General features: G+C 42.0%; 1 protein-coding gene across 2 annotated transcripts; it reads left to right on the top strand.

The window, feature by feature from the left end:
• Positions 1-18: 18 nt before the first annotated feature.
• FKBP4 (FKBP prolyl isomerase 4) lies at positions 19-16076 on the top strand. 2 transcript variants are annotated; one of them, XR_014589023.1, is made up of 11 exons: positions 19-152; positions 2738-2882; positions 4189-4331; positions 6995-7115; positions 7661-7817; positions 9143-9233; positions 9575-9658; positions 10403-10588; positions 11753-11992; positions 13783-13872; positions 15184-16076. XR_014589023.1 is itself a non-coding variant. In XM_083851648.1 (10 exons), exons 1-10 carry the CDS (start codon positions 69-71, stop codon positions 15280-15282), a joined length of 1350 nt encoding a protein of 449 aa, XP_083707774.1. In that variant the 5' UTR covers positions 19-68; the 3' UTR covers positions 15283-16076. The 2 variants fall into 2 exon arrangements, 1 of the variants encoding a protein (XP_083707774.1); XM_083851648.1 differs by lacking the exon at positions 13783-13872.
• Positions 16077-17737: the final 1661 nt, after the last annotated feature.

Genomic DNA, 17737 nt, shown 5'->3' with positions numbered 1-17737 from the left:
GCCAGACCCGGCCCTGTCCCTGTCCCTGTCCCTGTCCCGGCGCAGCGGTGGCAGCAGCGGCGAGCGGGATGACGGCGGAGGAGATGAAAGCGGACGGGGCTCCCCTGGAGGGGGTGGACATCACGCTTAAGCGGGATGAGGGCGTCCTCAAGGTACCCGCCGGCTGCGGCGCGGTCCCCTGGGGGGGTCGGGAAGGGGAGGGGGGCGGCGTCCCCCCCGTGTCACCCCGCACGGCCCTCGCGGTCAGGCATTACCGGCGGGGGCGGCCGCCGCCATCTCCGCAGGCGCCGCCTGTGTGCGGGGCTCCCCGCGGCGGCCGGGGGCGAGCCGGGGTCCGGCCTCCCTCCCTCCCTCCCTCCTGCCCGGCCTCCCCGCGGGGCGCAGGGCAGGGGAGCCGGGGCCGAGCCGTGCCGTGCCCGCTGGTCCGGGGGCCCGGGCCCGTCCCGCCCCCGGCACGTGTTGCTGGCCGGGGGCTAAAGATGGAGCCCGGGCAGCGCCACCATGTGCGTGTGGTGGCCCCGCGGGCTGGCGTGGGGCAGCGCTGCGGGAGCCCGGCTGTGTCGGCCCGGCGGCCGGGCTCTCCATCTTGCTGCGAGCGGCTCCGGCAGCCTGAGATGGCGCGTCTCAGGGCCCGAAGGAGCCGTGCTCGGCGACGGGAGCCGGAGCGGCCGCCCCTCGGTGCGGCTCCCCGGGACGAGCGAGCTGCCGGCGGGAGCTGGCCGCGGGGCTGGGTCGTGCCCTGCGCTGGGAATGCCGCCAGCCTTCCCTTGGCGTTTGCGTGCCGGTTGGTCAGGGTAGCAGGATTAATACCGTGAGGGGGGAGTTGCGCGAGCTTCCTCCTCCATCAAACATTTCCAATTTCCATATCTCTAGAAACTTCTCCGGTCTCTCTCAAAAACTTTCCACAGCAATCCCGAGAAGTCTTATTTAATCGCAGTGAAATTGGAGTCTTAGCGTTAGGGGAGATGAAAAGGAGCAGGACAGAGAGGACAAAATTCTCTTTAGCCTTCAGAGCCTTTTGGTTTTAGGTTCTGTGTTTGTCATAGTGATGCTTGCAGGAAGGATGCTGGGGACCTCACTGAAAAATGCTTGGTTTTACACTCTCTCACGTGTTTCTTACCAATACGCTCTGCTTAGAGTTTCCAGATTTTGCATGTATCACAGTATAACGTTGGAGTTCTCATATATCATATACATAGCTCCCAAGGAGCTGCCTGGAGGTCTCTTGCATCTTGGCTGCTTGAACACAGTAAAAGGCAGCAAGTATCCATCTACTGTATGCAGTACCCACCTTTTGATGGAGAAGCAGGTGATACTAAAAAAAAAACAGGAGTGAGATTGTGAACTTTAAAGGCAAAAGATTGTAGAGACAATGAAATCTAGCCAGGGTGCCTCCACGGACTTTATTTTTGTAGTGATTGCAGGATACACATATTAAAACCAAGGAGTCTAACTCTGAACCTAATCTACACCAATTTTGTGCTGGTATCATTGCACCGATTCCAGGAGAGGTTCTTTTCATTTGTTCATTAGCTTCATATCAGAACGGTATCCAGAGTTTTTCACCTGGTGTTACTGCATGTATTTGCACTATTTCTAGTGTAAGCATTTAAGCACAGAAACAAATATTTGCAATAACAATATGAACAGAAAAATCAGGTTCCTACATCTGCAGGGGAAATGTAAATGCTATTGAAAATAGGGCTGCCATACTTACGAGAAATTAATTTTGAGTCTCCTGAAAATGAATTAAATGCAAAATACTAATGTTGTACAAATACTGAAAATGAGATAATCAGTGTTTGATGTTGTATAACCTGTTACGACACTTTAAGAATCTGACATTTGGAAAAGCTTAGTAAATTTTCAGTAAATGCAGTTACTCTTCCAAAGTGATTTCAGATTCATTGCTTTAAAGCTACTAGACAAGTCTGTGCATGATGTAGTTCAGGCTGGTTACTAGATTCACATTATTTTAATATACCTCTTTTCAATTCTCTGTTAAAGAGATTGCTTAAATTTTTGCTTTCTTTGGGAGGAAAGAAGATCAATAGATCTCGTTTTAGCGCTGATGCTCATAACTGCTGTAGCACAGAGGTGGTGGAGGATAAGGGCAGGGTGTGCAGAGTGAGGTCAAGGCATCTCTCTCTCTGTTCACAGTGTTCCCTCCCTAGGAAACTGATTAGGTAGTATTCCCCTCCTTCCCTTCCCCCCCGGTGAGCTTTGCATAACTGTCAGGTTTAACTGGAGTAATTTCAGATTACCTGTTGGAATAGACCTCGTATGGGAGGAATCATGATGTTTTCTTGTTTGCGCTTTGCCTAGAACACTGAGCTTCTTGGTAATGATACAGTAGTGGCAAGGAAAATACTTGAATAAAACAGACCAAAAAAAAAACTGCTTGGTGGTTTTTCTGATTAAGTTTAAAGATCATACAAAATACTGTCAAGGAAGTTTAAATGACATTGGTAACTATAGATGGAGAGATTTGTAAGCTGGTGCCAACTGTTGCCAGTTAAATTCTTGTATCACAGTAGAACCATCTTGAGGTTCCTGCATTTAAAACACTATTAATCTGTAGACAATCTAATCAGTCAGTTACTTCCCTGATAACTGAAACAAGCCTGCAAATCCCTTACTGGCTGAAGATAATGCACGTACCTTGAGTAAATGGAATTAATGTCCAATAGGCAGGTGTAGTATTCATCATCTTAGTGTTGCTTACTGTTTTTTTCAGGTTGTCAAGAGAGAAGGCAGTGGGACAGAGTCTCCGATGATAGGTGATAAAGTGACCGTCCATTATACAGGATGGCTCCTCGATGGCACAAAATTTGACTCCAGTCTGGACAGGAGAGACAAATTTTCATTTGACTTGGGGAAAGGTAATATTTTATGTTTGGTTTTAATCTTGGTAGTATTGAGATGGAATTCCCTTGCATGTGTGGTTCATTCCCATATTAAAGTTACTATTTAAATGTGTTTTCAGAGCTTAAAGTTTATTTACTTAGAACAGCACAGTCAGAACTGCTTTGAAATCTTTCTGAATGTGCATGCTGTGTACCTGCCTGCTAGAGAATTCATGGAGCCTCAGACAAAGCCCTTTAGGGCAAACACTCACCTGATGGGAATTCACCCTGAAGCAGAGTGATAAAGGGTAGTTAAATAACCAGAGTGTGCATTTTGTTGATTGTTTTTTTTTTTTGCAAACTACTTTTGCAAGCAACTCAAATTCAAGAGTACTTAATTGTGACCAGATACTGGGACAGGGTGCACAGATACTGGGGCAGGGTGCACAGGGGCAACTGTCAGCTGCAGCTGAAGAATGATGAAATGTACTCCTTCTTTCCCTAAATTCCCAAATTAACCCAAATCTGAACGTTGAAGTAAATCCTGTCATAATCAAAAGCCTTCATTTTTTGAACGCAAAAATCCAAACATCCTAGTTCAGCAAATCTTATTACTCAATCTTTGTTTTTTCACTAGCAGTTCTCTACCTGCTGCTCTTTTATTTTGGAGATAATTCTGCAGTGTCCTGAAATCTGGGATGATACCAAGTTTACTCAGATAATTGAGTCTGAGTTAAAAGGAGACAGGAGTAGGACAGCTTGAATGAGAGGATTTTGTTACTTGAGATTACAGCTTCTGTTCCTTTTCCTCATTAGAAGGGATACTGTGCCTCCACCCCCCCCCCCTCCAACCCGCCCCTTCTGTTACGAGTGCATGTAACTTTTAGTTACCACTTTTGCTGGTCTTTGCCAACTGATAAAGTACAGAGAGAAAAGGCTGTTGTTTCAAGTTGTTTTCAAAACACAAGCAACCAATCTCTCACCCTAAGACCTTCTGCTCCAAAGAGTTTATTGTTATTTTCTCCACACTTGAGATTGTGCCAGGCTCTTCAGGAATCGTCTGTGTCTAGATAACTTGTATTCTCCATGGGCGAGGAAGTAAGGGGAGGAAAAGAATCGCTATATCTAGAATGAAGAAATGTACACAAATTTGAGTGCCCGAGTAACTTTGTAACTTGATTACAGTTAAAACTGACGTACATAAACCAGAATGGGCACGAGTCTTTTAGTAGTTCTGCTCTGTCTTAGGTTTTGTATACTAAAAGTGATGATGCTCAATTTCAGAGTTGATGATGTCTTTCGTGTGTGCCTAGCAATCACGACTGAAATTTGACTTCTACAGGTGAGGTGATCAAAGCATGGGACATTGCTGTGGCAACTATGAAGGTTGGCGAAATTTGTAGGATTACTTGTAAACCAGAATATGCCTATGGCTCAGCTGGGAGCCCACCAAAGATACCTCCCAATGCTACGCTGATCTTTGAGGTAAGTGAGATACAGACACTAAAACTGTACACTCGAAGAACAAACAAAAGTCATATTTCACCGTAGAAATTGTGTGGTGTAGTATCTTTTTAAATAGGAGGATTAGGCACTTAAAATCTGTGAAGGTCACTCTTTCTTTAGTCTTCCTCTTACATTGATTTAAAATAAATTTAATAAATAAAGCAATGCCAGCATGGTTCCTTCGCAAGTGCCATCATTGCACCAGAATTGTGTACAAATTGTCCTACAAAGAAAGCACTTTTTTTTGTACATGCTTGCCTGTAAAACTGATGTTGAAAGATGTAGTAGCTGTCTCATTGCTACATCAGCATTTGGAGACTGTCTTGGTTATGACCTGAAATAATGGATGTCCTTTTTTCTTTTCAATTCGTAATTCTTCTGTCGAATACTGGCGCAGGGGTTGGTGGTGAAAAAAGAAATGGGAAAATTTGTAATGTCATCAGTGGCATGTTCTGGAGTGATGTAGCTTGTTTCAGACAGACTGAATAGAAAGACCAGAATTGTATTAGGTATCTATCAAAATGCTAGCTGGAAATACTCCTCGTGCAGACGAATATTCAATTTCTTTTGCGTTCCGCGTATCTTTAGTTCAGTGTCATGAATCTCAACAGCAATAGCTTTGAATTTCCTTTTTTTTTTTTTTTTTGCTTAAACAAGGTACTTAGTATAAACAATGCTGAATATACTGGCTTGCTCTTTTGTGCTGTTCTTACTACTGTTTTACTCGAAGATAGGATAGCAAAACATTTTCTTCTTAATTTTGTAGTTGTTAGACAAAGTTTCTTTTGTGACCAGATGTGTTTTTTCTGTCTTGTCTTGGTACTCCCACTTCAAACTGTGATTTTCATTAGAGACTTGAAAGACCATTTGAAGAAGTTTCAGGCTGGTTAGTCACCTGCATTAAAACCAGCTTTTAAAAATTCTAAACAATTTGTTGCAGCAGCAATTCTAGATAAAAGGTAGGACAGATCATGTTTTTGTTGTATTTGTAAAATACCTTGTGTACATTTCTTTCTCGGTGACTAATGAGTTTGGTCATCTTGGTTTCTTCTTTGTCTTGGAGATTTTTTTATTTTTTTTCCCAAAATGATCATAGAGTCATAGAATGGTTTGGTTTGGAAGGGACCTTAAAGATCATCTAATTACAACCACACTGCCATGGGCAGGGACACCTCCCACTAGATCAAGTTGCTCAAAGCCCCATCCAGCTTGGCCTTGAACACTTCCAGGGATGGGGCATCTACAACCTCTCTGGGCAACCTGTTCCAGTGCCTCACCATCCTTACAGTAAAGAATTTCTTCCTTATGTCTAATCTAAATCTCCCCTTTTTTTAGTTTTAAGCCATTACCCCTCGTACTATCAGTGCAGTGCCTGATAGAGTCCCTCTCCTGCTGTCTTATAGGCCTCCTTTAGATACTGGTGGAAGGCCGCTATAAGGTCTCCCTGGGGCCTTCTCTTCTCCAGGCTGAACAACCCCAGCTCCCTCAGCCTGTCCTCATAGGAGGGGTGCTCCAGCACTCCAATCATCTTCGTGGCCCTCCTCTGGACACGCTCTAATACTTCCATGTCCTTCTTGTGCTGGGGGCCCCAGAGCTGAAGACAGTACTCCAGGTGGGGTCTCACAAGAGCAGGATAAAGTGGCAGAATCACATCCCTTGACCTGCTGGCCATGCTTCTTTTGATGCAGCCCAGGATATGGTTGGCTTTCTGGGATGCAACAGCACATTGCTTCTCGTCAAGCAACACCCCCAGGTCCTTCTCCTCAGACCTACTCTCAATCCATTCTCTGCCCAGCCTGTATTTGTGCTGGGGTTGTCCCAGCCCAAATGCAGGACCTTGCACTTGGCCTTGTTGAACTTCATGAGGTTCACGCAGGCCTGCATCTTAAGTCTGTCCAGGTCCCTTTCTGGATGGCATCCCTTCCCTCCAGTGTGTGGACTGCACCACACGGCTTGGTGTCATCAGCAAGCTTGCTGAGGGTGCACTCGATCCCACTGTCCATATTGCTGACAAAGATATTAAATAACGCTAGTCCCAAACCAACCCCTGAGGAACAGCACTTGTTACTGTTCTCTACTTTGATATTGAGCTGTTGACTGCAACTCTCCAACCAAATCAATTGTGAACTCATAATACATAATGATAAGGCAAGTCTAGAATGGAGAATGTAGGAGAAATAAAAGGGGAGCAGTAGCTATGTTCAGTCATGCAAGGAAGAATGATGCAGAAGTTTCGAAACTATTGTCCTTTGGACAACTCTTAAAGAAGCCAAGATTTCTTTTTTTTTTCAGTAGTCCTTAAGTATTGTGGTTCATGTAAGTATAACTTAGAAGCCAGTCTCACACTTGTTTGAATCAAAGGATCTAATTTGTACTGTTGGGAGACCAAAGTTGTTGGAGAAGAAAAAAAAAAAAAGCCGTAAAGGCCTGAAGTATCATCAGTAATTCATCTGTAGGTTTCCATTCACTATCTACTAAATACAGCATCTTCATAGTCTTGACTATCTAATATCTTACAGGATGTTAACTAAGACAGTGACTGTCTGAACAGCTATAGTTTCAAAGAACTCTGGAGTACAAATTCCATGGGTTACTGAGTTGATGCGATGAGAATAAATGCAAGACTTTTCTTCCCTGCACAGATAGAGCTGTTTGAGTTTAAGGGGGAGGACCTCACTGATGATGAAGATGGTGGCATCATCCGAAGAATCCGTAAGAAAGGAGAAGGCTACTCCAAGCCCAATGAGGGTGCTCTTGTAGAGAGTAAGTATATTATACAAATAGTACATAGCTTTACGTGTGAGAAGGCAGAACTCTTTTTCCTTACCTACAACTTCTTTGTCCTTAGAGAGACGAATACCTAGCTTATCTCTCCTTTACCAAGTGACATAACTTAGGGTAAGCTTTCATTCTTTTATTTCTAGAGAGGTTTACATTTTCAAGGAGCAACTATGTTCTTCAGAGACACTGAATCTGATCAAGTGCTGATCTGATAACAAAAGTTAAATGATTCTAATAAAGTAATTCTATTTGCAGAGGAACAAGAGGGGAGATAGTTCTTGCATTTGTTGTTGGAGTAGAAAAAAAAAATCCAACACAACCTGGATGAATGATGAGGGGGGAGAGTTTATTAACTTTAGCAACAGAAGTTGTGTTTGCTACCAATAGCTAACATACATATGTAACAGTTAGAAAAGACTGGTTAGGAGGAGGCTTTGGTATTACCTGTATTACATGTGCTACCTACCCCTTACCATGCACAGTTAACTTCTGATTTGTCTCTGGGTTGTTCTGTTTTTTGTCAACAGTCCAGTTTGAAGGCCGATACGGAGATCGTGTTTTTGACAAGCGGGAGCTGCAGTTTGAGATTGGAGAAGGCGATAATTATGATCTTCCTCATGGTCTGGAGAAAGCAATACAGAAAATGGAGAAATCTGAGGAATCTATTTTCTATCTCAAATCCAAGTAAGCTGTTCCTGCTCTTTTGATACTTGAAGGCTTATTCCTAACATCTGGCAAGGATGATGTGTTCTGTTGCAATGTTCTTCAGATCTTCTCAGTTCTGTAGTAAAAACTTCGTCAGACATGAAAATCTGATGTATGGAAAGTACAAAGCTAAGGTTAGGTAGCCACTAGGTTATGAAGTAGTAGCACTCAAAATGAAATTGACTTAAGTGTCTATAGTGTTGATCCTAGTGAAAGCAACAGTATCTGTTTTAATACTCTTTAACTGACATTCTTGTGTCCCCTCTTAATGAAACTACTTACTGTACAGAAGTGCATATAAAGATACCTGGATTAAAGAACAGCCTCAGAATAGGAAAAGATCTGATAAGCCTTCCAAGCAGCCCTATGTGATATGTAGTGAGATGTTGAGTATCTGAGTATCTGAAACCTTTTTCTGTTAGAAAATGCTCAATGATATTCTTAAGCAATTTGGAAAAACACGTCCAAGATTTCTGTGAGGCACGAGATTTCATAAGGCAGATTTATAGCCAAACCTTTGATCATCACAGTTGTTCTTGGTTTCAGAGAGCCCTAACTTGGAGGTATGAGTGCACAATACCGTAATAGTAAATGTTCTTAAATAAAAGCAGAATTTTCCCCTTACAGTGTGAACACATTTAAAATAAGTGGAGTTTGCACTGATTATTTCCACCAAACTCTAACTTATTTGTTTTTATTTTAAGCTTTTTAAACTGGGGTTGAATCTGGAAGAAAAAAAGCAAAGCAGTCTTATCTTGAGGGTTTTCCTGCTAGTATACAGTTTCTTAATGGAGTTTTCATGGCAGAAAGGCCTTTCTACAGGCATTTACTGTTAATCAGCAGATTTGTGCTATCTTAAGTGTACAGCTGTTTACTTAATCTGTGCATCGCTGTCTTTGCTTTTCTGAAAATAGTTAGAATAGAATATAGATGTTCTGAAAAAAATAACCAGTCTTGGACTATGAATATAAAGTAGGATGTGTATAACTTCAAAGTATATGTATTTTTTTTACTTGCTGAACTTGCTTTCCCTTCACATAAACAACAGCAAGCTCAAAAAAAGGGGAAAAAAGCATATAATAGTCAAATTAATCCCTTTTTTTTTTTTTTTCAAACTCTCCCCTATCTTGTGCTTGCTAATTTTGGAAAAGTATCTGGAATTGTTGAAGCCTTTGTCTTGCAATAATGCTATATAAGCAGACTTGCATGTTGTTTGTTTGTTTGTTTTGCCTCAAGCTTCCTGTGTAAGAGATCATGGTTGTTTGGATAGTTTTTCAACTTTCCCCCCTCCCCCAATCTTTCAGCTATGGTTTTGGAAGTGCTGGGAAGGAGAAATTTCAGATCCCTCCAGATGCAGAACTACAGTATGAAGTGAAACTCAAGAGCTTTGAAAAGGTGGGAATAGGAGATGAAGTTCCAAACAGACTGGGAGGAGGGGGAAGAAGTGTGGGTGCAGCTTAAGCAAGGACAATGGTATCCTTGAACTTTTGACCTGAAGTGAGGAAGTTGCTGTAGTAGGTGGTGATGAGACTTTGAGAGCTCTTGGGTTAAATTGTCCTTACTGGATCCCTGTCTGTTGCTGTCAGTGTCTCTTCTGCTCTAGAGCTCAGTTTCTAGTAGTAGTGTAAAACTGCTTTTTCCAAGTCTATCTTTACTGTATTGTTACTGTGAATAGTGTAGCCACACATTTTCCCAAGAAATTACATTGCTGTCTTGAACTGTTCCTGTTTGGATAGGCTAAGGAGTCTTGGGAAATGAATACAGAAGAGAAGCTGGAACAAAGCTGTATGGTGAAGGAGAGAGGCACTCAGTACTTCAAGGTAAATTACAACCCCGAAATAATAGTACCATTTCTTAGTCCGTGTTATGAACTGGTAATGATGATCTACAGCTGTGGTCATTTTGGAGTGGTGTTTATTGGTATTCTCTGTGTCATTTTACAGGGAAGAATTTTGGGGGGGAGAAGGTGTCTTCAAAAAAAAAAAAAGCCTCAGAGTTGCAATGTCTGAATACTTGTTGTTCTGTTCTGCAGTTCTCTGTATCAGAGCTGTTTGTACCTAGAGATAACTTTGGGGCAAACATTGAGTAGTGGCAAGGTCACAGTATTTAAGCTCCTGCTGTGGGATGGTGCTGTGAATGAACAACTTTCATTTGGGTAGGTAGAGATGTGTGGAGAAGCAGTGTTTCAAACAATTTGATGAGCAGAAGGCAGACTTCACCATGATTTTCTTGGCATTGTGATAGTTGTACTGTTTTGAAAAAGCCCCATCTTGTTTTGTGTCAGAAGTTGAACACAAGGTGGTAGCTGAGAGTAAAGTATCAATGCTGGCCAATGTGCACAGCTTTAGTGGGGAAACCAGTAGGTGGTATGATTCCTTAAGATTTACTGTTCTATGCAGTAGTGATACACTATGACAGACGTAGTATACTTTTGATGATAGAAGTTTTTCTGATTATTCTGAAGTATTTCTTCAAATCTATTGCTTAAGGTAAGCAGAAGAGGCAAGGGGGAGGTAAAAGTTACTGTGATGAGCTGTGTGGAAAACTAAATTGTCTCGTTACAGGAGGGGAAATACAAACGGGCAGCATTACAGTATAAGAAGATTGTGTCATGGCTGGAGCATGAATCAGGACTCCCTGAGGAGGAGGATACAAAAGCCAAGAGCTTGAGGCTTGCTGCCCACCTTAATCTAGCTATGTGCCATCTCAAGCTGAAGGAGTACTCCCAGGCTTTGGAGAACTGCAACAAGGTAGTAGAATTGATCCATTCTTAAGGTGCTCAAGTGGTCTGACAATTTATCTCTTGCTTTAATAATTTGAGGAATATCAGGCCATGTGGTGTCTGAACTTTATCGTCAGCTGGCAGGTGGGTAGTAACAAACACACAACAAAAATATCCAGCACCTTAGGTTCATAGTGGTATTTGGAATATCTTTTACTAACTTGCTGGTACATTAACTAAGAATATTTGAGCGTTTAGAAATCAGAAACGGGAACACATCATAGAATGGCTTGGGTTGGAAAGGACCTCAAAGATCATCTAGTTCCAACCCCCGTGCCATAGGCAGGGATGCCACCACTAGATCAGGTTGCTCAGGACCTCATCTAACGTGGTCTTGAACACCTCCAGGGGTGGGGCATCCACAGCCTCTCAGGACAACCCCTTCCAGTGCCTCACCACCCTCTGAGTGAAGAATTTCCTTCAAAATCTTCACTCTTTTAGTTTAAAAGACAACATTCCCCCTTGTCCTGTCATTGTCTGATTGAGCAAAGAGTCTCTCTCCATCTTTTTAATCAGTTCCCTTTACGTACTGAAAGGTCACAACAATGTCACCCCGGAGCCTCCTCTTCTCCAGGCTAAACATCCCCAGCTCTCTTAGCCGTTCTTCACAGGAGAGGCACTCTGGCCCCTTGATCATCTTTGTGGCCCTCCTCTGGACCTGCTCTAACAGCTCCATGTCCTTCTTGTGCTGGGTGCTCCACACCTGGTTGCAGTATTCCAGGTGGGGCCTCACCAGAGCTGAGTAGAAGGGGACAATCAACTCCTTTGACTCGCTGGCCACTCCTCTTTTAATGCAGCCCAAGATGCCGTTGGCCTTCTGGGCTACGAGCACACACCGCCAGCTCATGTTGAGCTTTTCATCCACCAAAGTGGATGAAAGAAGATAGTAATGTTGGCAAAAGTCCAACAAAGAGCTGGGATAGAGCCAGGACTAACTCTCAGATTTTCTGGTTCTCTGTCAGATGGCCTACTATATCTTTTTCTACTTAATTCTAATGTATTTGATTCCATTTATTAGTAAGTCCTGACAAGACTGAAAATCAGAAGGTTCGGTTTGTAGCAGTTACTGATGTTCTGACTGCATGTTATTTAGAAAACATTTCTTTTTTTTTTTTTCATTTTTTAAATGCAGGCACTTGAATTGGATAGCAGCAATGAAAAAGGCCTCTTCCGGCGTGGAGAAGCCCACTTGGCTGTCAATGACTTTGAATTGGCCCGGGGAGATTTCCAGAAGGTGATACAACTCTATCCAAGTAACAAAGCTGCCAAAGTGCAACTAGTAACTTGTCAGCAAAAAATACGTGAGCAGCATGAGAAAGAGAAAAAGATGTATGCCAACATGTTCCAAAGGCTTGCAGACAAAGACTTAAAGGTAAGTAACACTGCCCCAGAAGACCACAAGAGGTGATGTCACATGTTAGATAACAAATAGAGTTTTGGGTATTCAGCTTACTTTTCCCACTTACTTCTCATACAAGTGGGAGAGCACTCAAGTAGCTGCCTGTGGGGGAAAATAATGGAACAGGCAACACTCAGAATGATTAAGCCTTCTTGTTTGAACAAGACAGCTATCAGTACCAAGGGTATGACACAAAATGTTTTTAGTTAATTCAACTGATTTTGAAACAGCAGTGATGATCAGAAAGCAGTTGAAGCGGTGAGTGAGAACGTGGTAACATCCAAGAACTGAAAAAAGAGCCTTTTTTCCGTGAACTAACAGCTCTGAAGAACAGTCTATTCTGGTGTCAACATGGCCAATCTACTGAAACTTTATGCCTATCATACAGGTAGTGCTGAGAAAAACCTTGATTTTTGTCGTTGCTGTTGTTTTTGTTTTCAAAGGTGTTGTGGTTTAACCCGGCCGGCAGCTAAACACCACACAGCCGTTCGCTCACCCTCCCCCCTCCCTCTCTGGGATGGGGGAGAGAAACGGGAAAGTGAAGCCTGTGGGCTGAGATAAAGACAGTTTATTAAGACAGGAAAATAACAACAACAACAATAATAATAGTGATAATGATAATAGTATTAATAATAATAATGTGTACGAAACAAGTGATGCACAATGCAATTGCTTACCACCCGCTGACCGATGCCCAGCCTATCCCCGAGCAGCCGGCCCCCCACCCCGGCTAGCCACCCCTATATATTGTTTAGCATGACGTCAGATGGTATGGAATACCCCTTTGGCCAGTTTGGGTGAGCTGTCCTGGGTCTGTCCCCTCCCAGCTCCTGCTGCACCCCCAGCCTGCTCGCTGGCAGGACAGAGCGAGAAGCCGAAAAGTCCTTGGCCTGGTGTAAGCACTGCTCTGCAACAATTAAAACATCAGCATGTTATCAGCACTCTTCTCATCCTAATCCAAAACATAGCACCCTACCAGCTACTAGGAGGAAAATAACTCTGTCCTAACTGGAACCAGGACAAAAGGGTAGCAGTATTCTTCTGGATTTGGTTCTCCTTCTCATGGAGAAGCGTAAACAAACACACAAATGCAGACATTCCCCAGTGATTCTGCAAGGGAGGTGTCATTGTCCATGAGCAGGGTAGTTAAGTACCTGGCAGCCTAATGTCAGTAATGGCCCTTGCCTGCTAGATCTTGGGAAGAAGCTATTCTGTCGTTTTAGATACTGACATATATACCCGTCCGTTGTCTTTATTTATTCATTTGTTTATATTAAAAATCTCAGCAAGATAAAGATACAGCAACCAAACTAGAATTAATCTCACTTTTAGGCATCTTTACGTGTGAAACTGCAGGTTTTAATTGCTAGCTGTCTGGCTGTGCTGTGCAGATTCCTTCCAGGTAGCACAGCTGCTAGGAGTCTAGTGTGTTTCCCTAGGTGTGGCGTATTGCAAGATCTGCCATACAAAGAAGATTGCTGAAACAACTGATATCCACTAAAAGTATGAAAGGGCTGTCTTCATACTCTTAAAAATGTATGCCTCAGTCCCTAAGAAGGACAGCTGGTAGAGTCATCTTCACAAAAAGCAGATTCATTGTCTTCACATTGCAGATCACTAAAGAAACTGTAGAGAGACAGCGCACTTTCTTCCATTTTTCCCATTTACTTTAGGAAAGAATCAATTGTTCATTCTGCTCAATATATTGTCAGATAATATCAGGAATTGGCATGTGTTTTTATATGTTTGTGTTTTTTTAATAGAAGCCATCTGGCCTATTTCATATTTGTGATTTTGTATGAAAATGGATCTATGGAGTATGGAACTGTAAACAAATGCCACTTAGTCCCTAGGTCAGTCTTGGTAATTTTTCTTGCAAGAAAACATGTATTCCTGCAACTTCATTTTTCTTGTTGCCTTACTCAAACTCCAACAGATTTTCTACTAGTAGGTATAGGAGAAACTCAAGAGCTCTAGAGAAAAGGGTTTGTTTAGCTAATGCCTCTGACTCCTAAGAAAGCAGTGTGCAGTATGGTTCTGAAATTCCTGACGTTGGCATATCTAAACAGTCTGCTAAAGTGTGATGGCCACTACTGCATCAGTAGTCCTTTCCTTGAATTGGAATAATTCACACGTATGAATTTTTAATAGTCAAGATTGCTACCTAAGATACTTTCTGTGAAGAGGCTTCACAGAACATTTTGAATTTCCAAGGATGACTTTTGACTGGATGACCAGTCAGGTCAACCTGACTGTTTGACCTTTGGCTGGATGTTTTTTGGCTGATTTCATGACTTAATTTAATGATTCTGCCCCTTTTTACATTCCTCCCACACCAGTGCATGCTTATCTCCATGCTTGTTCTTGTCTGACCTCATAGTAAAACAGCTGGTGCTAGGCTGACAGGTGGAGTAGCAATTTCATTGCAGTATTTTTTAAGGTGAGTAGGACAAGACATTTCTACCTCCCTTTACTGTGTTTGAAAATCATTGTGAGGTCAGTATGTGCAAAAAAATAGGGTATGTCCTGTTGTAAAAACTGATTTAGGGCCATCACTACGTGGCTCCCTGCCTTCCACACCTTTTTAAGTGGACTGGAAGAGCAAGGAGAAGAGCACTTTTAGAGCAGACACTTTGTCAGATTAGATTTTTCTTCCGGGTAAACTTGTAGAGGACATCCAAGTGACTTATTGAAGTTGCTTTTCATGAAACTAGCTGTCTGAAATATTTCTTCATAACTTGAGTTCAACTGTGCCTCGTACAAGTTGGGAGAGGAGGCAGAACATGGGAATCACTGAAATTGAATCACATTGAAACATAAGCAGGAGAAAGGAGTTCTGTGTAGAGGCTTCCTAGATAAATTTCAGTTTGTAGAAGAACCATTTAAGAAAGTGCTACGTGGCAAGCATGTAAATACCATATTATGAATCTTAGCTACCTAATACTAGTATTATTTCTCAGCCTACTCTGAACTGCTTCTGGTTTCTTTGATACAGGAAAAAACGCAAAGAATTTTTCAGCTTCTCTTAGCTGAAGGTCTTAATATCTTAATTCAATCTTGCAAGCAGTCCAGGTGTCCTAGTGATAGACATCAAATGATGTTTGTAGTATTGTCTGCAAATTTAGAAATTTTGAATAATGGAGGCTTTTTTTGTCTCTGTTTAGTCAGCTACTACTCTTCAAACCACCCACACTGAAGATGCAGAAATGAAAGATGAGCAGAATGGAGTTGAAGATAAATCCGAAGTTGACACAGAAGCATAAAAACAAAAACCCTATTCCATTAGTTTTGTAAATGAAAGAATTTCCAGTGAATTAGACCTTTATTTTTCTACCTGGTTGGACAGTGGCTTCAGAGGAACAGAAGCTGAGGCCACTATGCCATAGTCAATTACAGCTTTGTATGTCTGTGAAAGAAGCTGAGTGGCAGCATAAATCTGGTTTAATCCTAGGGACTTTATTTATTCATGCGGCCTCTGTTACTGTTTGAGTTCTGTCTGGATTTACTCTGCTTGGTTTATTTGCATTTTACCATTGTGTTTGTCTTTCTGGTTCCAGCTTACTTAAATTTAGGAAGCAGAATCTGGGATTAATTTCCTTGATTTTTTTTTAATGACCTTTTCCAACAGTCCTCATGTGAGATCTGAGAACAAATCAGCACTCCCTGTTCTTCTGCCTTGGCATTGTCCCCATTCCCCCATTAAATGCTGTAACCTTCCTTGTATGCCTCCCCTTTGCAAATTACTGAAGGTGAAGACTGTGAAGTCACAGCTTAAGAAATAAAGCTTCAGTTAAACTTAAGAAAACGGAACTTTTTATGGGTTTTTATTGGAATTTGCGCAGAATTAATTGAATTTACTGTCCCCTAGTCATTCAGCATTTTCTCGTCCACATAGCTGTACAGTAGTGACAGTATGTTTTCCTCTATTGTTCATTATCATAAGTTTTCACAATCAATACAGAATCTGTTTGCAAATGAAAAAATGTTGCTGAAAATTGTAAACAAAGCATGTCTGTAACCTATGCATATAAAGTTTATTTTCCTGTTCATATTGCTACATTCCTCTTTCCTCTTTTTGTTGTAAAACTGGACCAGGAAAATACTGATTTATACTTGAAAGTAACTGGCTTTAAGGAGAAAATGTGATAATAATTGAAATGTGTTGCAAATGCTTATAATTCCTGATGAACTACAAACTTCTGAGTGATCCTCATTTCACACAGAAGCTATTTGATATCCTTCTGCTTCTTTATACAGTATGTTGGGTGGTTTTTTTGCTAGTGGTTTTGTGGTGTGGGTTGTTGTTTGTTTGGTTTTTTGGAGGTGAGGATTGGGGAAATATGTGGGGTTTGTGTGGTTTTTTTTTTTGTTTGTTTTTTCCCCTCCCTTCTCTGCAGGTATGGAATGGAGTATTCAAACTTAACTTTGTTGTTTATTTCGTGATGTAATGGTAAACTCAGCATCTCTACTGTCCTGTTCCAAAACCTTCTAGCAGCAGGGACTATTTTTTTTTTGCCTGCTTTGCAGAAGGAAGGTAGCTTTATCTGTTCCTTTCAGGTAATGGATTTCTGCACTGAGAAGGATGTCTTGTCTTCCCATGGCATGGAATGGGCTGGATTTGTTTGTATATTGCAAAGAATATGCCTGTCTTAAACCTGATTATATCTGAATTCTTGGTTTGAATTCCTGGTCTCCTTTCCTGAGGGGGAGAAAAAAAGTGAGCATTCGTTCATGGGCTTCCTATAGGACTGGAGGTTCTAGCACCTGCCTCTGCAGAAGAGACAGCTTGGGCCTGGGACCTATATGATTAACTATCACCAAAGTGGTAAGCCTAAATTACTCTCCTGCCCCCAGTCCCAAGAAGAGAAGTCCACCAAATGCTGCTGGGTTGGAGCTAGCTTAGGGATCTGTGAACTGCACTGCTTTCTGCATGCCCTAAGATTCTTCAGGGTGGGAAGAAATAGGAGAAAGCAGCAGGGAGAGGTGCTTGGTAGGGCATCACACTTAAGGAAATGCTGTTTTCCTTGACTTACCTATCACAGGCTGGTTTATTTCGGAAAGATACAATCACCAGATAATGTAAGTACTTGTCATGAGTTCTGACTGAGTAGCATCATCAGTCCTGCATACGTGAAAGCAGCTTTGCTTTCTACCAAAATACAGCTACCTCTAACTGGAACATTACAGCTGGGTTACAACAAGATGTGAAGAACATCTTGCCCATTGAAGTTAAAAGATTTCAAGACACAAAACCAGCAATTGGAATCAAGCTAAGATAAAGGTTATCACTTCCAGTCCTACAAAAGAAGCTAACGGGTTGATAATGCTTGCCACTACCTGGGAAGAAGGAAAACCAGAATATTTAGTACGTGGGTTTCTTTAGATTGAATCAAAATGGAAAAATCAGTGCCAGTTACCTCCTGTTAAGTTACCGGAGCTTTACATGCATTCAATAAAAGCAGCAAAAGACATGCCCTTCTGGCTGCACACTAGTAAATAAGTCCAAATAGCTCAGTGGAATCATCTTGACAAATGCCGTGTGTGAGAGACTGAGAAACACAGGGAGAATCTTACTGAGAAAAGACAGTAATGAAACTGGAACAGTCAGATTCCTGTCTTATCTCTTAGATGATAGAAGAGCCATGGAGATTTCTTCCTATGAGGTATGCCGCTTGCAAGGAAAGAGAAAAGCACTCAAGCTTCAGCTGTAGCTGGTAA

The sequence above is a fragment of the Anser anser genome (genome assembly GCF_964211835.1).
Source record: "Anser anser genome assembly, chromosome: 1".
Lineage (NCBI taxonomy): Eukaryota > Metazoa > Chordata > Aves > Anseriformes > Anatidae > Anser > Anser anser.
This window is presented reverse-complemented; position numbering and strand designations above follow the sequence as displayed.

Bases quoted from the DNA above. Each gene is read 5' to 3' on its own strand.
- FKBP4 (XM_083851648.1), top strand. From the start codon at position 69: ATGACGGCGGAGGAGATGAAAGCGGACGGGGCTCCCCTGGAGGGGGTG. The intron at 7,116-7,660 runs GTAAGTATATTA...TTTTGTCAACAG, and splicing joins TGAGGGTGCTCTTGTAGAGA to TCCAGTTTGAAGGCCGATAC. The intron at 7,818-9,142 runs GTAAGCTGTTCC...CCAATCTTTCAG, and splicing joins ATTTTCTATCTCAAATCCAA to CTATGGTTTTGGAAGTGCTG.